This window comes from Cyprinodon tularosa, unplaced genomic scaffold (genome assembly GCF_016077235.1).
Source record: "Cyprinodon tularosa strain WSP-4 unplaced genomic scaffold, ASM1607723v1 ctg209, whole genome shotgun sequence".
In the NCBI taxonomy this organism is placed as follows: Eukaryota; Metazoa; Chordata; class Actinopteri; order Cyprinodontiformes; family Cyprinodontidae; genus Cyprinodon; species Cyprinodon tularosa.
The window spans coordinates 1008664-1031281 of record NW_024038774.1 but is presented as its reverse complement, the minus strand read 5'-3'; the positions used below and the strand labels follow the sequence as shown (position 1 = coordinate 1031281).

At 42.3% G+C, this 22618-nt stretch overlaps 1 protein-coding gene across 3 annotated transcripts in view; it reads left to right on the top strand.

Moving 5' to 3' along the window:
• The window catches only part of shq1 (SHQ1, H/ACA ribonucleoprotein assembly factor), a 56445-nt gene that overhangs the window by 125 nt on the left and 33702 nt on the right, over window positions 1-22618 (top strand). Inside the window, exons 1-7 of one of the 3 annotated variants that reach the window (XM_038285246.1) lie at window positions 24-158; window positions 778-944; window positions 1040-1104; window positions 5259-5387; window positions 5481-5644; window positions 5735-5847; window positions 5919-6016. In XM_038285246.1, coding sequence (XP_038141174.1) covers window positions 802-944; window positions 1040-1104; window positions 5259-5387; window positions 5481-5644; window positions 5735-5847; window positions 5919-6016 — 712 coding nt within the window. In that variant the 5' untranslated portion in view covers window positions 24-158; window positions 778-801. Of the gene's footprint in view, window positions 1-23; window positions 159-777; window positions 945-1039; window positions 1105-5258; window positions 5388-5480; window positions 5645-5734; window positions 5848-5918; window positions 6017-22618 lie in introns of those variants that run through there. The other 2 variants (XM_038285247.1, XM_038285245.1) reach the window with 2 other exon arrangements.

Genomic DNA, 22618 nt, shown 5'->3' with positions numbered 1-22618 from the left:
GTTTCTTTCAGATTCTCATTTGTTTTTAAAAATGCTCTAAATCAGCTAGTCTGTTTCACACTGAGCAGATCAGAGAGCCGCTATCTGTTGCTACTCTGAGACCCACGAGGAGACACGTCACGCGTTAGCTTGCTCCAGCCTGCAGCAGCTAGCTAACTGTAAACAGAACTCCCTTTGAAAACGCTCTATTTTACAAAACCCGTGTACCCGCTTCAAAAGGGTTCGTTTTGCGGTCAAATGTTAGCGAATTTCCAATTTTCGGTGTCGATGTAGGATTTCGGGTACAGTACAATTATATTTATAGCAAGTTTATTCCAATTTTTCTTTATTTTAAAAAGTAATTTTAAGCCTCAGCATCTGGTGCGCCTAGTGAACCGTAATTGTTATGATTAAATTAGGCTCTTTTCTTTCAAGAACACTTGTGCAGCTTAAATATGTTGGCAATTAAAAGTTTGGTTACTTGTTAAACAAACACGGAAAACATACTCCATGTTATAAATATAGAGCAGTTATAAATGTTGTGAGAAAGTAAGCCAGCCTCACTCAGAAGGTTTAGCACTTCTCAATTTAAAGCGCTGCTGTGCCACACATGTGTTTTAGTTTATAATTTTAACTGTCACAGACACGTGTCTGCTGCCGCCACATTATAAGAACCTGTCCCCTCCAGCAGGGGGCGTGCTGTAGTCAGCTGACAGCTGGAACAACAGTTTGGTGCCTTCATTTGAAATGCACACCATCACCACAAACTGATTACTCTTACTGTCCTTTAACCTGCAGGTCTTTATCATATGATAATTTATCATGATCACCCCTGCGTTTGACCTCAGCCAGGATCCAGATTATCTGACCATCTGCATCAGAGCTCCATACACCAGAACGTCAGAGTTTGATCTGTTCATCGACGGCACTGATTTCAAGTTCTATGCAAAGCCCTACTTTCTCAGGTGAGTTCATTACTTTCACTTGGCTGCAGCTATGATAGTTTTAAGCTTGCTTTTTTTTTGTTATCTTGTTTTAATATCTAATCTGTTATTGTTAGGTTAAGTCTTCCTGGAAGAATCATAGAAGATGGGAAGGAAATGGCCACATTTGACATTGATAAAGGTGAGTTGGATCCAGGCTCGGACTAATAATCTGTGATACCGGCTCTGGTGGGGGCCGATCCTAATTTCAGCGTGTGAGGGCCAACCCTCCTTAAATCATACCGGCCCCAACACTTACTCTCTAGCTTAAGCTCCTACCTGAGACCGTAAACAACCCAAAGAGCTCAAGAAGTAATACAATTTTAACTACTTAAATGATGCATGCAGTATATATAGCCCTTCCTTGTCATGCACATTGTGATGGTTGGTATATGGTGTAATTTTCTATTTCTTCAAACTGTAAAATCCTTGCAACAAACTAATTTATAATAAAACCAAATTGCTTTCTTTAAACCAAACTACGACGTTCCTCTTATATTTGGTGAATTTATGTTTGAATATTTTGCAAAAATATGTTTTGCATCTGTTTACATTATTCCATTTCATTGCCCACATGCCACCTAGACTGGCAGTGAATGCTTAGACACCGCTGAGCTTTCATGTATTCATTCTTGAAGAACTTCCTAGTATGTGTGACCTAGTACATGTAAGTGCGTGTCTGGCTGGCTTCATGCAAGTGTGGACGTTATGCTGCAGCAGTCACAGTCGCGTCCGTGTTAATAACCAAAGCCAGTAAAACTGCATTATAGAAGTCTTGGTGATGGTCGGTTAGGGCTGAAAATTGTTCCCAGTCTGAACCTGGTTGGATCATTATTTCAAGGGCAAATTTCAGTCATAAAAATCATGTAAATCAAATTTGTTTCTAGTTTGTTATGAAAAATCTTTCTGTTTCAGCTTTTCTAACACTCCAGCAGAGATTTAGACATTTACTGTATTTCTTTTGATCATTAGGAGTCCTAGATTTTCAGTAGGATTGGCCTTCCTAAGCATTTTCAGCAGATAATTATTTAGCACCATTATGGTCCTAAACTCCACATTTTAAGTGGCTGTTTTGATATTTAATAGCTTGACTCAATATGTTTATGATATTTAAAATATATTTCTTCATAGTCAAAATAATACAAATGATGACCTGTATATTAGGAATATGGAGATCGGAAATTATTTTCTGGACATCCATAATGTTTATTCTAGATATGAAGAATGTAATTTAGTTTCAAAGTCATGGTACATGACGGGAATCCTTAAAGCTCATTTCACCATTGTTAGTTACAGTCCAACAAGAAATTTGGACAAATCTTTTGCAGTTTTTAACGATTGATCCAAGGGGAATCTTTAGCCTATGCTTCAATCAACCAGCCACTCTGAATCGGCTAGTTTGTTCATTTATTTAATGGGCCCCTGAAACCATCTGTAATGCTGCAATGAGTACTACCCCCAGGCTGTCTCTTGTATTTGTTCTTTGGCTAATAGTTCATTGGGGCATGTCCTCTAACCACACAAATAACAAGAATTATCACAACTAACTTGGTTTTATTAAGTTGCTCTTATGGCTTTTGTACAATAACATTTTCCTTTTCTCACAGAGCCCGTTTTACCAGAGTGTCAGCATATCTGCTGCTAACAAACTGTCTGTATGAGCCTGCAATGTTTGCCAATAAAGCTCTGCTAATGGGTGGCCTTGTTTAGACTTCTAATGAGCAATCATTAAGATCCCTCTTCGAGGCTCTCTATTCTTAAGCTATTTGTTATTTTCCCTTGCAAAGTGGTTTAAGCTCCAACACTTGGGTGCATTGAAATTTTTATGAGGTCTTGAGGCGACCACTAGATTAGCTCTGCGGTGGGGCAAAATGATTTAAGTCATCAATCCTGTATAGTCTTTATAGTTATATAAGCTGTCTTTAAAGCAGCCTCTGTTTTTAAAGTAATTAGAAAGAAAGAACTTTAGGATTCTTAGGTTTACCCTACATTTAAAGAGGATTTTTGTGAATTTTTGAAAAGAACAGTCCTCGCCACCTTAAAAAAAAAATGCACATGCACAACCCTGTACCCTCTCACGAGATGGAACGCCTGTTTAAACGTGTGCGAGAGCATGCACAAGCCCATTTCTCCTCATGCGAGCTCTGTTTAAAAGTTCTTGTTTACATCGCTCATACAAGCTTACTTTGCAAAAGAAGATTTGCAATTTTTCCACTATGTCAGACTCGCCCCCGGTAAGTAAAAATGCGGATGAGCACGGAGGACGTGTTAAAACTGACTTACTCTAATAAGCTGGGTTCAGTTGGCCAAGTCTAGTTAGCATCTTCGTCCTAAAGCTGATTTGCGCTAAGTTGGAGCCGGTAAACATAGCCAGGTTTTTAACCAGGGATTGATGTGAATATCTTAAACTCTAGCTCCTGCCTCCAGTTTCCATCTCCTCTCCCAGCTCCTTTCCAGGTTCGGCAGGGGGCTCCAGGCTGCTGTGCTGAATCCAAACAGCCTTCTGCCTTACAGATGTCATTCATATGAAAGAGGCTGCTCAAATTAGGACTACAGCCTTTATGGAAAAAAACTACAAGTTACACAAACATATTCAACAGCTGAAGCTGTCCATGATTAAACCAAAACCTAATGATGGTGATGACATTAGGTGTTCAGAACGATACATGAACGATACAGATAGTGTAATAGATTGATGGTGATGCCTTTGCCTTTCTCAAAAATGTAAATGGCCTTTCTGGATCCTGCTGACCTCCTCCTCCTTCAGTACAAGGGGAAAAATTAAAAGTTAAAAGCAGGTCATGGTTCTAAAAGTGTAACTTAAATTTCCAGACTGAAACTAGACTAAAATGAGAAAGTATTTGCATAAATGTTCGCTGAAATAATTTTCATTTTCATAAAAAAAAAACAACAACAAAGAATAACATTTATTTACAATGCTTTTATAGTTGCCAGGGGTTGCATTTCAAATTTAATTTGAATATATTTCCGGAAATAGTGTTTCTGATTAAAGATGAGACAATTCAGACAATAAATGTATCTGCAATGGCCTGCCATTCTTTGCCCTGGTTATATTGATTAAAAAAAGTGTTTCCTAAGAGGTTTTGACGAACGAAACGCTGTAGTTTCGACATAGTTAATTAATAAACCCTTGGTCAATTAGTTGGACCTGTGGAGGCGTCCTTTGGAAACCTAGTACTCACAGCCTGACATGTTTTGCATTACCTTAGTTAGAATTGGCTTTTATCAGCAATATTATACTGAATGAAAAGTTCTGGTTCTACTGGTGGGCCTAACTCACAGGTGTCCCCCGTTTTTATTTTTGTAAATTACAAACTTACAATCTGGTCAGCATAGCATTTATTTGAAGCCCACTTTTATAAGAACTTGGTTTAAAAAGAAGTGTTTTTGGTTAAAGTGTCTCAATGAGTGTAATTTTCAGTATGTTCTGGTAAATGTCCAAATAGAAGTAAAAATAAAGTCCAAATAAAAAGTGACGGCATCAAAATCATCCAGGCTTGGCCCTGGTTCTTATCAGATCTTCCATTGTGTTATAATGAAGGGAAGCTTCAGTGTCTGATGTGATCTCTGTAGAGATGAAAGCAGGAGAATTAAATAGGACTATTATATTAGTAAAAGTAGTAAAGAGATTGAATACGGCAGTAAATTATTATATATTATAACTTCTTTTTTTTCTGCATGATCTTCAGTTAAGAAGAAAAATGAAGCTCGATAAAGAAATGCCATGTCGATTGAATAAGAATAATTCTAATGTTTCTGCTCAGGTGTGTGTCAGGTCCAGGTCTACTGGTTACTGTAATGGGACAGAACTTTTCTTATAGCTCAAACTGTTTTTGTTTAAAAAAAAAAAAAAAACTAACATGGCAGTGAGTTTATTGGAGCTAGGCTCTCATCTTCAGCTCCAACTGTTATTTAAGGAAGGTTTTATGTTGTTTTTTGTTTGTCTGCTTGTTTCTAAGTTGAACCTTCCTGTTATCTCTAGAAACTCTTGTTCTCTCATCCCTGTGCCTCCCTTTACCTTAAAACCTTAACCTCACTGATAATGGAATAAGCACATTTAAGCCTTGTTTTGTCAAGGTAGCTCTTCATCAAGTCAAACTGAAATGTTTTGCACCTTGTTGAATCACATTCAAAGAACATTTTATGTTCTTTAACTTAAGGTTGACAAGTAATGTTGCAGAAAATGTGCTTAAAGAAGTGAATCCTGGATGTTTGGCTCGGTTATACAGTAGTTATGTAATGTTTATGTGTCCTGCTCTGTTATCCTTGCTGTAGGGGTTTTCACACTTAAGGTCCCCAAGGAAACTCCAGGGGAGCATTTCGAAGGGCTTCAAATGCTCACCAGTCTGCTGGCTCCAAAAGGCTCACGATCAGCAAAGCCTCTGGTGGAGGACGTGAGCGGCGGTGAGTCCCAGAACTTATCTTTACGTTTGCTGAGTTATTAGTCGTCGCCTTTGGGGGAAGGATTGAACATGACTCCTCCTTAATCTGTCAAAGAAGGCAGTGAAACCGCAGCAAATGGTGAAGAGGAAGAGGATGAAGAGGAGTTTGACTGGCAACTTGAACAGGAGGCCTACTTGGAGCGATCCGAAGAGGAGATGGGGGCTCTGCAGAAATACGGCTTTGGTAATCAAAGGTCCGGAGTATTTTCGCGGTTACAGGTAGGCTCTGTGGGGATGGCGACCCTGTATAATCGACCTACTGTAGGTTTGAGTAAAAATATTCACCGAGTCCCTCTGAACACCTTAAAGGAGGAACTCGGGGATGTGATAGACCTGAAGAACCCAGAGGGAACATCTGCGTCCGAGAGGCGTCGGGCTCGGCTGGAGGCAGAGGCATCAGCTTTCTCCTCTGACCATTACTTGTGAGTAAAGCTCATTAATCCCCACATGCTAGACTTCCTGCTTCCTTCTGCTAAGACCTCTATCATTGCAGAGCTGATTTGTTTGAAGACGATGAGATAAATTGTCTGCTGAAATTTACACCGTGGTGGTCAAAGCTGAGTCCATCTGCAGATCCAGAGGGAGAATCTGGTGAGTTTATAGCTACGATCTGTGCAAAGGTTTGTTTATTAATTCATTTTGACCCTACGTGGTGTTAAGGCCAATCCAAATCTTTTTTATAAAAGATAACCTCTTCAAAAAGACTCTAGCACACTGCTGAAAAGGTTTACTGCTAAACCAAGTCTCTCCTCCATCTTACCTGAGTGAAGAAGAAGTATAACAATAGTTAAATAGCTGAAATAACCAAGAAGGACAGTGTTTGTTTGGTAGTTAAATGGATAATGGACGTATGAGATGAATTTAAAGCGATTCCAATTGAATGTTGAGTTGACAAGTCTTCACTGGGGCCCTGAGAACCTCCAGTTGTCACTATGTCAGCTTGTGTTTCCTAAAGTTGGGCTAACACTGTGCGATTTTTTTATTTTTTTATTTTGTCCTTTTCAGGCCGACTTTCCAGTCTTGTGAGAATTTTTCGATCGGGCTAACTTTCAGCCTGATTATGCGTCATTTAGTGTACAGGGGGTAAAGAGGGGCGATCAGCCTCTCACAACCATCAGGAATCGTGAGATCAGGGGTAAATCAAACATGTTTGATTTTCAGTCAACCGTTGTGGGCAAAACGCTCAGAGGGCAAGATTCTTCTTCTTCTTCCTCTCAGATCAAAACACACAAGCATGGTGGGGGTGCAATGAGTGAAATGGAGTTTATTCTGTAAAATTACAGGCCGTAGTAGGCACGCTTGCTCAGCATGTCTTTGTCCAAATACGTCACCGCCTTTTCTTCTTAGGGCTTTCAGCACAAAATTGCACAAATTACCAAGGCAGCGCATTTCACTCTAGTGAGCTTCATATTCCCCTTCTATTTATTTGGCTTCTGGATAGACGAGTCAGAGTAGCACCATCTCACTGCGGAGCTGAGTCCAACATGGTTTTTAGACGTACAGTGTGAGCAGGTAGATCACATCAGAGCAAAACCTGCGGTTTCGTCGCGCAGTGTGAGCTGCAGCTTTGTGCAACGATTGAAAAAAATCGCAGAGTCTACGCCCGGCTTAACCCTGTATAGGGAACTTAGTGAAATACTTTGAAAATAAAAATTTCCAGCCAATAGTGTTATTGGAATCCAGGACAAGAGCTTATTACCTTTGTAACATTCAAAAAATATGGATAAGGAAAGCTAACTTTCCCGAATATATTAAGAAAAATAACAAAAGTGCTTCTATAAGATATTAATTTAAAAAACACTGAGAGTGAAAGAATAACTTTTTTTTTAACAACATAACATTAGAGGTATTAATGCTGATAATGGCACGTACATTTTTTAGTTTATAAAGCTAAATGTAATTGTTAACTAGGCTTATTAACTTCTTAACTTTACTTTTTCACTTTTCAATTAGCTTTTTACCTTTTTTTCTTGACTTGTTAACTTAATTTTTCAACTTAATTTACAGTAGGTAATATCCCACTGAAGGGCTCATTCATTTGGTCAAATGCCAAAATAAGATGTACAGCCATGTAGCAGTTTATTTGCTGAATGGCTGGATATAGATCTGGTGCTTCTAGACGCTATTTGTATGGGGTATGCAAGGGATCAAATACGCCAACTTGCCTTATAAAGGGTTAAACTGGCTGCATCTCAGCAAAAAAGAAAAGCAATTGTACTACTCGGATGAATTCAGTTTGCAGGAGTTAATTATGTATATTACACTTCTACTATTTGTTTTATGTCCTATAACGTCTCTTGCAGGGCTTTGTAGGAAAATCGCTAACTTTTGAGAGTCTAATTTTTCTGATTACAAGACCAATAATAATTTTTTGTTTTAGCATAGCGGTCTTTTTAGTCTCTGTTCCCAGGACTGGCATTTTAAATCTTCTCCAGACACATTTGGGAGTTGAAACATTTCATATGCAGACGGTAAACAGAAACCTGATAGGCGGCCATTGTGCCTGCCAGACACCGTCATGGTTGTCTAACAATACATTAATTCCCAAAAGGACACATGAGCTTTTTTTTTTTCCTTTCTTTACTGCACTCCTCTGTGGGAGTGAGACATCAGCTCATTTGTTACTGAGCTGCACTCTTTGTTAGAGTGCCTCGGGGCTCTTTAACAGAAAAGACACTTACCATTATGAGGGATTGAACTTGGACCTGCTCTAATCGCTACATCTCTGCTCTGCCTCTTGGCCAATTTAAGCGCCGGCGTTTGCAGCGCAGAGAGGGCTGAGTTGGAATGCAATTTGCTTTTCTCCATCTTCTCTCTGCTTTATATTCAGCTTCTCTTTTTGCAGTCACTTCCCATTCTTTTCCAATCAGTGCCTGGTTTTCATGCAGCCGATAACTGCAGGCTCTCAGAGTTCTCTGTGCGGAGGTGATAACTCATGAACCTTTGCTCTGCGAGGGTGTTTAATTGTGCCACTAGCTTCTCCTAACAGCCTGCTAATTCCAGCACATCCACCGTTTAAGCTGGCACGTCGCTCAAAGCTACAGCAGGAGTGCACTGGAGTCAGATTAAGGAGGGATTTAGATTGAACAGATTATTTGGAGGAGGAAATGCTCTTGGTGGTGTTTTTTATAGCAACGGTGGGATCCGGCCATCGCCTGCAGGCGCTTTTTTTGCAGCTCCTTCTCCTCACTCTGCTGTCTGAGAAAGAGCGGCTCAGTCAGCGGCACAGTCGTGGATAAATGGGCCAAATTAAACTTAATGGCTTGATTGACAGCTGGAACGGCATTAGTCCCAGCTGAGTATGAAGAATGGCGTCAGTCAGAGAGTTCAAGCAGCTTGCCATCAAATCTTAAATGGCTTGCTCATGATTTTAATAGTTAACCATATATTTCAATCACAAGTCTTGTTTTTTTTTACCTCACCTTGCCGTTTTTACCGTCTGCTGAATCTGATATATATGTCACCTGACAGATGGATGAGGACATGGATGCTAATGAAGTAGAAAGTGGCCTCTTTGTGCTGTGCTACAGTATGTCAGGGCCAACCCACTGACAGGCCACAGCTGTCCTCTGGGGGTCTGTATTTACCCACCGATCTGCTATAAGTGGTCCTGACAGCTCAGGCTCTTTGTATCTCCTCCACTTTCCTTTGGATGTGTAAAGAAATCTGATCCTTGGCCATCTTAGATGGCCATCTGTTGACATGGAGTCCCAGTGTTGATGGTTTGAGACAGTTCATCACATGTCCCTTTGATTTGATGCTTGACTCTATCACAGGCCCACATCAACTGGTATTTTGACCTCTGGCTCTGGAGTTACCCTGGGAGGGTAGTCTGACTCTCAGACTCTCAGCAGTATTTTTGAAGCGTGTTTGCTCCATGCCGCTGTGCCATCTGGACCTGCAGAGAGCAGCCACGAGCCAAGCTGCCGTTTCCAACTGGAGGAATTAGGTCAGAAATTAATTTCCCATCACTCTGCTCTTCAAAAGCCTCACGCTAATGCCGTGTACAATTGACAGGTCCAACAGTGATGATGAATGAACCTGGTGGTGAGTAATATCAGCTCTGCAGAGTTAATAGAAAATCCGTGGGCCTCATATTGCTGCTGTGTGGATTTGAATATTAGGTTTTGATGAGATGTTGAAGAGCATCTTAGCTCTGGGAAGAAGCCCACCCCTGATCTGAGACTTCTGACTCACATATGATGCCTTGAAAAAGTATTCACATCCTTTTAATTTGTTTTCAAGTGAAAAACTTCATTGTGTTTTTTTTTTCTGGTATCCTTGAGTCTGTTGTGGCGGCTTCTTTACCAGCAGTAAGAGCTACAAATCTTTTAGTAATTTGCTCTCCATCTCTGCTGCTGCATCAGTCCACAGTCTGAATTGTTGTCCCTGATTCTCCCCTTTTGATCCAGTCCTTTTAATGTTGTTCTCCTAATGGGGATAAAATTTCTGCCACAGTCTAAACTCCATTGCAGGTTTTTCCTCTTGGTTTGCTACTGTGTATTTAGCTCTGTCCATCTCCGCTTCAGTCAGATCCCCTGTCTTTGCTAAACAAAAGTCATCCTCATAGCACAATGTTGCTCTATAGACATTAGGTGTTGATGATCTCAGTTTAAGTTTCATCTGGTGATAGGACCTTCCTCCTCTTCCTTGCAGGTATTTGGGGAGTTGCGGCCTAGTGGTTTGGGCATAAACCTTGGAATTCTGAGCGTCTGAGTAGGGATTGGAATCGAAAACCGGTTCCTGTTTAGAACCGGTTCTGTGTGTTCCAATTCCATGGCACCGTTTGGCAGCTTGCTGAACGGTTCTCTTAACAGTTCCAGGCAGCACCACAGCCCTTTTTTACGCAAGTTACGCACACGGCATTCAGTAAGCAAGTACGAGGTGACCAGGCATAAGTCTAGAAAAGCAAAACAAAACAAAAATGCCGTCCCATCGGGTAAACCGATCGAATGTTTGGATGTAAAGTGGCAATGACATCCTCGGGAGGAAATACATCCAACATGCAGGAACCACTGCGCACACAATATCGCATACATTTTAACGAATGCCGTGTTTTTAATGCTTCCGGACAGAAGCTAAAGTTATGACCAGCATGGAAGGCAACTCTGGTGGTAACTAGCTAGTTTTATATCACTGGCTGTGCTTAATGTGGTTCCTAGTAAATCAGATGCCATTTCTGGAAATAAACCCATTTCCTTCCTCTCTTTGGGGTTATTAAACATGCTACGAAGTTGCTTCGCAGTTCAGGGAGCGAGAGAAAGATGACGCTCGTTAATTTAAATCAGGAGGAGATGAGTTTATTTCCTAAAATGGTACAGTAATGCTTTTTCATTAAACAGATGCCTTCACCATTAGATTTAGATGACTGTGAGGAGACTGGCTGGCTCAGAGGCTGGCAGCTCCCGTTCACTGCCTTCTGTTTTTGCTGAGGCAGGTAGAAATAGAATGACACAGGCGAAGGTAGACGAATGTCACCGTGCACAAATTTATCGTTTCATAGAATCGATAAGAGAATCGACTACTACTCTTGGTCTCTGTGCAAGACCCTTAACCCCACACTGCTCCCCGGGCGCCCCACGATGGCCCACTGTTCCCTAAGGGAATGGGTTAAATGCAAAGGAAGTTTTCTCCAATGTGAGATCAATAAAGTTAAATTATCATCATTAATTTTATTATTGCCATTATTTTTAACCAAACTTGCAGTTTTTGTTAAAATTTTCCTTTGCACTAACACCAAGCTTGTAGATGTGTCACTCGAGGCTTTTTGGTTTTGAAATCGATCGTCCAGTGCCCATTGTTACAGGACTTGATTGTAATCTTTGTGTGGAAAAACTGCCTCCTTCTACCATCATACGTGGATCTGCGTGCTAGCTACCACTCTCCAACTTTCTGTGTGGCAACAAACCCACTTTAAGAGTTGTACCGCCCAAAGTGCTGGAGTGAGAAATTTAGTGTGTTACTCTTGTTAAATATAGTGTTGTTAAAATTGAGTGCCTCTGTGATTAGAAAGTAGCATTTTGTTAAATTGTGATATAATTACATTTGCAGTTAATTGCCGAGCCCTACATGAAACCCAGATGTTTGGTGTGCGCAATTAACAATGTTCTGTTGACAGATTTCCCCAGCTGAGCCCCTCTGCTGCTCTTTTAGAGTAACCATGCTCCTATTCCAGCTTCTTGGTATGTTTGCATATCCATCAAGTTCCACTTGGAGATGTACAGAGGTTGGATTTGGCAGAGGCTGGTTTTCTAACGAACTTCTGAAGTCTGCAGCGAACATCTGGATTACTATTGACTAATTAAATAACCTTTATCTGGGAGTGAACATGCATTATGTTCTTTTCCAGTTGTTATGTTCTTCTCAAGTTCACTAATATGCACTACTTTGTGTTGATCTATCAGAGAAAAAAATGTTAAAGATGTGATGGATGTGAAAACATTTGGAAGGCGTTGCTTACATCACAGCCAGCTGCTGAAGTTTACTAATCCTACCGGTCACTTTTTGGAGTTTGATTTTTTAAATCTTGGGTCCATCTTGGGTTTTTCCGTCCACTTGGCTGTGCTGTACCTCTGCAGTCGCACCGATGAGTTACTCTGGTATCGTCCGCAGAGAGTTGACGTAATGCAGAAGGAATCTCCTTTGCAGCAGAGCAATCCAGAGAACTGAATTTCTTTCTTTTTTCCTCACGCAGAGCGAGGAATTGCTTTCAGCTGTTTCACGCAGTGTTGGGAGGGGAATAGAAAACCAGCTGAGATGGGTACTGCAGACGTTCACCATGCCTCTCAGCGCTAAACGATGCAGATTGCTTAAATGGAATTGAAGTCTGTTTGTGTCGCCCCATTAGGCTTGCCGCAGATCCCCATTAAGTAGATGTCTCTTTCAAAAGGAACCACTTAATGAATTTTCAGATAGCAGAGACGCAGTGTCTTCAAACACTGTCACATCCCAGAAAGTCTGTATTTTCCCCTGGCTGAGCTATCAGACATATTGATATAGCTAATTTTCCTAATTTAATTTGGTTCACTTTGATTCTCTTGCACCTCAACAGAGACATTCATCTGCGGCTGCAGCAGACAGATTTTATTGGCTTTCAACCAGCTTAGCTTGTGTGAATTTGTGAGATTTTATTAACCTGAAAAAAAGGCACAGAATTTAGACCCATAAACTGTGAATGTGCGAAAATGATTTACACCTCCACTGGTTTTTCTAACACCAGCATGATAAGGTGTCACAAAAACATTCTAAACGGGACCAACAATGTAGGTTTTCTGCTCCGCTTTTACATCTCGCTGCCTCTGTTCTGATCTGACATTGGATGGTGGAACAGAAACCAGCTTTTTAGATAAAAACCTGCAATTCTGGTGAACGTGCCGACGTTCTAGAAGAGCACTACAAACCGTACCAAATTGCTGCACTTTAAAGGAGAATTCCGGTTTTTAACACTTTTAGCCCATTTTCTGTAGTGTCCAGGATGAAATCGAATGATCGACACCAAAATTTTGACAATTGGTCCTGTCTCTGCTTTTTGGCTCATGCAGAATCCCACCCTGGCTGCTTCAGAATGGCTTCCATTGTGCATGTCCGATAATGTCCTTAAAACAACCTTAAACGTTCTTTTTTTTAAAAATGCTACTCACCGGGTCGTCAGTGCTGTTCAATGACGTTCCAAAAAAAGTTTCGTAAAGAAAAAACGTTCCTGTAGTGTTTTATTTAGCATTTTGTAAATCCCATTGAGTTCTGTTGCAATATTCCATATCCCTCCGCCACCGGAAACGGAAATGGGGCCTGTTTACTCTTAGTTGTAGTCTTTTCGCAAGGCCCAAGTGTTTCTGCTTCACTCTGTGTACTCCGACGTCGAGGTGCTAACGTCTCTGTTAAACACTTTAAAAAACTCTGAAAATGGAATACGAAAGGTGGATTCTTGAGGAGGACATATTGGACTTTGAGTTTGACGGTAGAGGATACCGTCGCCAACTAGTGGTCTGGAGTGTGCGACGCTTCAGATTCGAACGGGAAGCGGAAGTTTATAAGCGGTTGTGATGTATCGGAAAAAATAGTCCTGGGATTTACAAAATGCTAAATAAAACAAGACAGGAACGGTTTTTCTTCACGAAACTTTTTTTGGAACGTCATTGAACAGCGCTGACGACCCGGTGAGTAGCATATTTTAAAAAAAGAACGTTTAAGGTTGTTTTAAGGACATTATCGGACATGCACAATGGAAGCCATCCTGAAGCAGCCAGGGGGGGATTCTGCATGAGCCAAAAAGCAGAGACAGGACCAATTGTCAAAATTTTGGTGTCGATCATTCGATTTCATCCTGGACACTACAGAAAATGGGCTAAAAGTGTTAAAAACCGGAATTCTCCTTTAATCTGATCCACAAGATAAATTGATCATCATCTTTTTTTATATAATCCACGCAGATTTAATTACACATACAGCCTTGGTTATGCACTGAAGATTAGAGCTGTACGGTGTTAGAAAAATCATTCCATGCATGTCTATATGTTTGCCAAATATCAGTGGCGGGTGATGCATATCGTACCGAGGCCTTCAGTGGGCACCCCTCAACTTAATCTACTTCATATCCCTTGATTTCCATATATATATATATATTAGGGCTGCAACTAACGATTATTTTAAAAATCGATGAATCGGCCGATTATTTTTTCGATTAATCGATGAATCGGACGAAAAATATTTTTTATATTAACCTCTTTATTCCAAAATAAACATTTTAGACAGAACAAACAAGCACACAAGTACAGGTTGCTCATTAACTGTACTGGTGCAATATGAAAAATAAATGTTTGTGTTAAAACTAGGCAAACTTACATGAGAAATGTAGCTGTACATCCACAAAATATAGGGTACTTTGTTTCATAAAGTGCAAAAAAAGACATTTTTGTTTTTTAAAGCCCCTAAGGGGTGCAAACAATAGGCCCCCCAAATTTCAACAAATGAGTTTTTTTTTAGACTAGAAGAATTGTGCCTTTTAAGACAGGAAAGTATAGCAGTTAAAGTTGCTGCTTGAGAAAATACTGAACCATAGAGATAAAAATAGCCCTGTGATTCAAATTATAAATTGTATTTGGAATAAAAATGAGAGAACTAGGGGTGGTAAAAAACACATCCTCCAAAGACAGATATTTACATGGGAATGTGGCAGATAATTAATTGACATATTACTGATCTTGCTGGATTTTATTCTGCTTTACTTCCATAAATTGCAGGATCTTTACTTTATCTTTGCCAGAAGATTTAAACTTTAAAAGCCTTGCCCTCATAATTTACAAGTTAATTTATTTATAAAGAAAATATAAACGCTGCTTAAGCTAATTCAAATGAAATTAAAAGTAAAATAAGAAGCCAACCTTATCACTGTCTGTAACCTACTAACAAGGTAAGGAAAGCATCAGATGAGCTACCTGAGAAACTAACGTTACATTTCCCCACTTTAAAACCAAACAAACATGGTTACTCATCCTGCTGATCAGCTCTCTTCACTGCCATTGAAGGCTCCAACGTGTTTTCTTTTCAGGTGCTGCGTCATAACAGTGGTGCTTCCGTGCCATGTTCATTTGTTTTTACAAAAGTTGCATGTTACGACTTTTTTCACTTTACAAAGCGCAGGCTATTTTAATTATTGTGATCAATTTGCGCCGTCAATCCTGGCGCATGCGCGCTTCATTTGCAGTCTAGACGCTGAGGGTAAACTCCTCACTAAAATCCTGCGGCTCTGACTGCCGCGCTGAGAGGGATTCCTGTGGGAGAGGGAGAAAGGCGTTGGGATGGGGGAGGCGCCCCACGGCAGGCAAAAGCCGCCAGTGACACCGTAAAAAGTCGCCAGATTTGTCGCTTGTCGCTTTTTTGAAAAATAGTCGCTGGAGGGGTCTGAAAAGTCGCTGAGTTGGCAACACTGCAACTGCTGCGCTGACTCGCTCCGCCATATTTTTTTTTCTTCCCCCGGATGACGGCGGCGGCGGATGACGCATTAATCACGCGACACAACTAATCGATGATTAAATTCGTTGCCAACGCTTTTAAAAGTCGATTTTTATCGATTTTATCGATTCGTTGTTGCAGCCCTAATATATATATATATATATATATATATATATATATATATATATATATATATACATACACTCACCGGTCACTTTATTAGGTACACCTGTCCAACTGCTCGTTAACACTTAATTTCTAAGCAGCCAATCACATGGCGGCAACTCAGTGCATTAAGGCATGTAGACATGGTCAAGACAATCTCCTGCAGTTCAAACCGAGCATCAGTATGGGGAAGAAAGGTGATTTGAGTGACTTTGAACGTGGCGTGATTGTTGGTTCCAGAAGGGCTGGTCTGAGTATTTCAGAAACTGATGATCTACTGGGATTTTCACGCACAACCATCTCTAGGGTTTACAGAGAATGGTCCGAAAAAGAAAAAACATCCAGTGAGCGGCAGTTCTGTGGGCGGGAATGCCTTGTTGATGCCAGAGGTCAGAGGAGAATGGCCAGACTGGTTCGAGCTGATAGAAGGGCAACAGTGACTCAAATAACCACCCGTTACAACCAAGGTGGGCAGAAGAGCATCTCTGAACGCACAGTACGTCGAACTTTGAGGCAGATGGGCTACAGCAGACCACACCGGGTGCCACTCCTTTCAGCTAAGAACAGGAAACTGAGGCTACAATTTGCACAAGCTCATCGAAATTGGACAATAGAAGATTGGAACAACGTTGCCTGGTCTGATGAGTCTCGATTTCTGCTGCGACATTCGGATGGTAAGGTCAGAATTTGGCGTCTACAACATGAAAGCATGGATCCATCCTGCCTTGTATCAACAGTTCAGGCTGGTGGTGGTGGTGTCATGGTGTGGGGAATATTTTCTTGTCACTCTTTGGGCCCCTTGGTACCAATTGAGCATCGTTGCAATGCCACAGCCTACCTGAGTATTGTTGCTGACCATGTCCATCCCTTTATGACCACAATGTACCCAACTTCTGATGGCTACTTTCAGCAGGATAATGCGCCATGTCATAAAGCTGGAATCATCTCAGACTGGTTTCTTGAACATGACAATGAGTTCACTGTACTCAAATGGCCTCCACAGTCACCAGATCTCAATCCAATAGAGCATCTTTGGGATGTGGTGGAAAGGGAGATTTGCATCATGGATGTGCAGCCGACAAATCTGCGACAACTGTGTGATGCCATCATGTCAATATGGACCAAACTACCCTGAGGAATGCTTCCAGCACCTTGTTGAATCTATGCAACGAAGAATTGAGGCAGTTCTGAAGGCAAAAGGGGGTCCAACCCGTTACTAGCCTGGGGTACCTAATAAAGTGGCCGGTGAGTGTATGTATATATATATATATATATATATATATATATATATATATATATATATATATATATATATATAATATATTTGAGACGATGGGTTTCACCATGGGGTTAATATCACCACTTTCACATTTTAATAACAGAAACCACTACTCCTCTACTCTATAACCACAGCGTCGCCATATTTACATCATCAGTAGCCATTCAGATTCAATATGCATATAATTACCACATAAAATAGAGCATGAAAATAAAATATATCACTCTAACCAGAGCTGCTGATTATTTATAAACTATTACTTTTAGTATCGACCTTTGAGACATGAAAAACTGCAGATTGTCGCTAGCTTAACTTGGCTGTTAATATTAAGCTCTAATTGACCAATCAGAGGACAGAAAATTATGACGTAAGGGTGAGCCCTTTAGCAAATCTGAGATCTGATTGGTTGAAGAAAATGCTCCTCACTAATATTGTTATGGTAACATCAGCCAGCTCTGCTGATTGTGAAGGCCCTGGGCAGATTGCAATAACATGGCAAGGCTCAAAGGCTGAAATCTGATTAGACAAAAGATATAGAGACCACATATGAAGGCAGCACAGGCAAGTTGAAACGCTACAAGATCAAAATTAAAGTTTAGGTTATGAATGTAGGTTAGTGTTTCTGATGATTTTAGGCCAGCAGAGAAGGCTTTGGAGGCTCCTGATGAACACATCACTCCTGTATTTTATTTGTACCCTTACAGAACTCTCTGTAACCTTCAGCTTCTCTTTAAGGTTTAAACGTCGATTGTAGTGAGACTCCATCCAGCATGCTGGATGTTTTATCAGTCTGTAAAATATCCATCATTCATCTACGCCTGCCTATATTTGCAGGGTTGAAGGGTTCACCCTGGATGGGGCAGCTGCCTGTCAAAGGATGCACAAGATAAAAATATATTATTGAATGAGATGGAGTTAAAAAGGGTCAAGTAATGAAAAATATATTCTTATATACTGCTAAGTGTGTCAATGCAAGTACAGCTCTGATATTAGAATGTTAAAAAAAAAAACATAATCATTTAGATTCATTAAAAATTTGGAAGATTTATTTCTTAATGTTTAGCTTGCAGGTAATGAAAACCCAGATTTAAGAAAATTAAAATACTATAGAAGATACATAAAAAATCTTTAATTCAAACAGAAACGTTGGATTTCTAAAGTTTATGTTCATGGAGCTCCTTCTCCGTGGGTTGCTCTATCAGCGCAGCGTTGCCTATAGAAGAGGTCAGTCTGATGTTCTGCGGTGGCTTGCTTTAATGGTGACCTTCTGATCATCTGCATTATTGGTTCTCATTGTTCCCTTGACAACAGGCCATAGTTTCTCTAAGAGTTTCAGGTCCAGTCCAGTTTTGTATCCAGGCCAGCCCTGGACCAACCTCTGGGACATTTGGTCAGTTTAGTCCATTCCAAATCCTGCTGGAAAATGAAATCAGCTTCTAAATACATCCTGTCTTGACTGTGGTTTTCAGAAAACACAGCTGACCAAGAACCAGCAGATGATATGGACCCCATACCTAAACAAAAAGCCCCCAAAAAATCCTCTAAAAGATGTTTTTTAGATACCGATCCAATTCGCTACACTTTAAGAGTTTGTGACGAGGCTTGTTTTAATTTTCCTTTCCTCCTGCACTGAATCCTCATCCTTCACCATATGCAGACAAACACTGAGGATCCTGGAATGCTGCAGGCCCCCTGAGAGGGAACAGTTTAGCACCAATTAACCATCGGTAGCCTTGTTCTTCAAAAGCTTCCTCCCCTCTGTTCAGACTTTAACAGGGGCTCAGTAAAACCGTATTCTCATATTCATCCAGCTTAATGTGGCCGTGGTCTTAAAGACTTAATGCACTAAGCCTGCTTTGATTAAGCTGTTTATTCCTGCAGCAGCACAGCTTGTCCTATTATCTTGATACATGCTGGCCGCACAAACTGCATTGAAGGGGACATTTGTTGCACCATGTTCTTAATGTTGGTCTTATAAATGCAGTGCAGTGAAACATTTTCACGCTCTAAGCTTTTACTAATTTAGTCACATCACAGCCACAAACTACTGCATGTTTCATTACAATATAATAGGATGAAGTAGCAAATATTACTCTGACACCTCTTAAAAATTATCTGACAGTTTGATAAAACACAACTTATTATTTTAGTTAAATAGCTGCTATAGGAAATCTGTTGTCATTTATTTGTATTTTTAGATTTCCAAATTAGGAAAGATATGAAATGTATGGATTTTTGTCTATAGGATGTAATTTGTGGAAAATTAAAAACAAAAAAACTTTACTAAGGCAATGATAGATCTAAAAAAGGGTTTCCGCGGGTCATTAAAAATCATTAAAAGTCATTAAAGTATAATTTTTTAAATTAAGGCCTTAATTGGCATTAAAATTCATTAAATTTGATAATGGTGGCATTAAAATGGCTTCGGAAAAGAAGCTTGAGGCAGAGAAAAGGCTAGAGAATGGGGGAAAAAATGCAAATTTTGAACCAAAGGGGCGGGAAAACAAGGAACTCGGGACATGGCTGCAGCTTGTCCACGGTGAAGATGACGAAGGATTTTGCCGTGTACATATATATATTTAAGTCATGGGTACTTGTTGATGGCATTAAGATTATTTTTAAGAGCATTAAAAAGCATTAAATAAGAGTTACTCAATCATATATAAACCCTGTAAAACCATATAGGTTATTCTAATATTGTGATGTTTGGAAAACGAAAGTTACGTATGTAACTACGGCTCTATGAATCCCGGATGACCGCCAGAGGGCGGTGCTGAAAGCACTGAATGTTCCCTTCGGGCATGCGCAGTTCGAGTAATTATACCAACAGAGTCACACCTGTGACACCGGATGACCACTCAGAAGCTATATAGCCTGGTGTCATCCTTTGCGATGCTCCTACAGAATCTTCTCGCAAAAGCAAGGATTCTGAGGGACAGAGAAGCTCTGGCGGTCATCCGGGATTCATAGAACCGTAGTTACATACGTAACTTTCGTTCTATTTCATCCCTACTGACCGCCAGAGGGCGGTGCTGAAAGCACTGAATGACTAATGCCAACGATGTCACAAGGAATCCTGAGCACATACCTCACAGAGGAGGCCCAGCAGAACCTTGTAAAAGGACCTGACCCAGGGGATGAGGGGCAGCCACATTGACACTGTAGAACCTGGTGAAGGTGGTTGGGGAAGCCCATGAAGCAGCAGCACATATAGCTTCCAGCGGAACCCCTCTCAAAGCAGCCCAGGAAGCGGTGACGCTCCTGGTGGAATGTGCTCTCACACCGACTGGCAGGGAGCAGTGACCTGCAGCGTAGGCGTGGCAGATGACACTCCCAATCCAATGGGACAGACGCTGTTTAGAAAGAGGACAGCCTAACCTTGGACCCCCATAGCATAGGAAAAGCTGGTCCGAGCGTCTCAGATTGGCGGTGGCTGCAATGTATGCCTCCAACGCTCTTACTGGGCACAACTCAGACTCATTCTCAGTTGTACCAGATTGAGGCTGAAACCGAGCCAGCCGCAATGGCTGGTTACGGTGAAAAGGAGACAACACCTTAGGCACAAACGCAGTATTAGGCCACAGGGTAACACCAGAGCCATCTGGATTCCACCTGATACACCTAGGGCTGACAGAAAGAGCATGCAGCTCGCTGACCCTCTTAGCTGAGACGATAGCCATCAGGAAAGCAGTCTTGCAGGAAAGCCACTTGAGTTCTGCTTGTGCCAAAGGCTCGAATGGAGGGTGGCACAGAGCTGTGAGAACCAACGGCAGATCCCAATCTGGGGCTCGTGGGGCTGGCTGCTGGCACAACCTACGAGCACCACGCAGAAAAAGTGAAACCAGTTCATGGCGCCCCACTGTACGGTTGTCAACAGTTCGGTGAAGACATGAAATTGCTGCAACATACACTTTAAGGGTCGAAGGAGAGCGGCCCTTATCAAGGAGAGACTGGAGACTGGCACCACTGAGAAAAGAGGCGCCATCTGTTAGCATACTGCAGCCGAGTGGAGGAAGCCCTAGCACTCAATACGGTGTGTCTCACGGTGTCTGAACACCCAGTCAGCCTCCCAGGGGCCATGCCCACAGCTGGAGACGTTGAGGGTTGGGGTGCCATATCTGTCCCCCCAACTGAGACAGCAGATCCCTCCTTGCTGGAAGACGCCATGGAGTACCGTGACACAGACTCCAAAGCAGCGGGAACCACGGCCGCGCTGGCCAGAACGGAGCTACCAGCAACACTCTGTGGCCCTGCTCGAGAACCCTCCGTAGAGTCGGCCAAATCAGTGAGAGGGGTGGAAAGGCATACAGGAGAACCTGCGGCCATGGATGAGCCAGTGCATCCTGGCCCAGTGCGCCCGCCATCCCGGTTAGGGAATACCATAGGGGGCAATGGGTCGACTCCTCTGTGGCGAACAGATCTACCTCTGCCTGCCCAAAGAGGTTCCAGATTATGCGCACTACGTCGCGGTGAAGAGACCACTCTCCCGGAGCAGGTGCCTGGCGGGATAGAGAGTCCGCATACTGGTTCTGCCGTCCTGGCAGATACGCTGCGCGCAGGGTACACAGACGGGGAAACGCCCATTCCAGGAGATCCCTCGACACCTTCAAGAGACGTGCTGACCTGGTGCCACCTTGGTGGTTTATATGATAAACAACAGAGGTGTTGTCTGTCCGAATCAGCACGTGCCTTCCCTCTAGGTGGGGCAGAAGGCACCTGAGGGCCATGTGCACAGCCCGCAGCTCCAGCACATTTATGTGTTCGGTGCGCTCCCTTGGGTCCCAGAGACCCCGAACAGCTCTGTGTTGCCACATGGCACCCCAGCCCATGAGGCTGGCATCCGTGGTGACCACCTCCCTTCGACACACTACTAGCCCCATTGGAACACCACTGGACAAAAGGGTCCCGTCTCGCCAAGGAGCTAGGGCATGGAGGCAGCTCCTGGTCACTATTAGCCTGCGATGCCTGTGCAGCCTGGCGTCTAGGCGAAAGCTGTTGAGCCATCGCTGCAAAGGACGCAGAAGGAGCAGCCCTAAGGGCACGACACGAGTGACTGATGTCAGTTTGCCCAGCATTCGCAGGATGATGATGTAGGGAAACTCCCTGCCCAGTCTGAATCGACGGACAAGCTGGAGTATGTCGTCCACCCTGTGAACAGATGGACGGGCCATCATGGTAGCAGAGTCCAGATGCATCCCAAGAAAGGTGGTTGTCTGAGATGGAACAAGACAACTCTTTGCCAAGTTGACTTTGAGGCCTAACAGTGACACATGAATTAGAAGCTGGGACGTATCCCGAGAGGCAGCTACCTGAGAGGGAGCACAAAGAAGCCAATCGTCCAGGTATGGCAGAATCCTGACTCCGGAGGCCTGTAGAGGAGAGAGGGCTGCTTTCACGCATCGAGTAAACACCCTCGGGGAAAGGGAGAGCCCGAATGGGAGCACCCGGAATTGCCAATGGCGCCCCCGATAGGCAAACCTGAGAAAACGGCGATGTTCTGCCGCAATAGGCACGTGAAAGTAGGCGTCTATCAGATCTACTGATGTAAACCAACCTCCCGCCACAATGGTCTGAAGGACCTCTGTTATGGTGAGCATGTGGAAGGGAAGGACCTTCAGGTACCGATTCAGTCCCCTTAGATCTAAAATGGGGCGAAAACCGCCGGTCTTCTTGGCCACAAGGAAGTATGTGGAGTAGTAGCCTCTGGGTTGCCGCAGAGGATCTACAGACTCGATTGCCCCCTTGCCCAGGAGGGCGGAAAGCTTCTGGTCTAGTGCCTGAGATTTCACCGGGTCTGT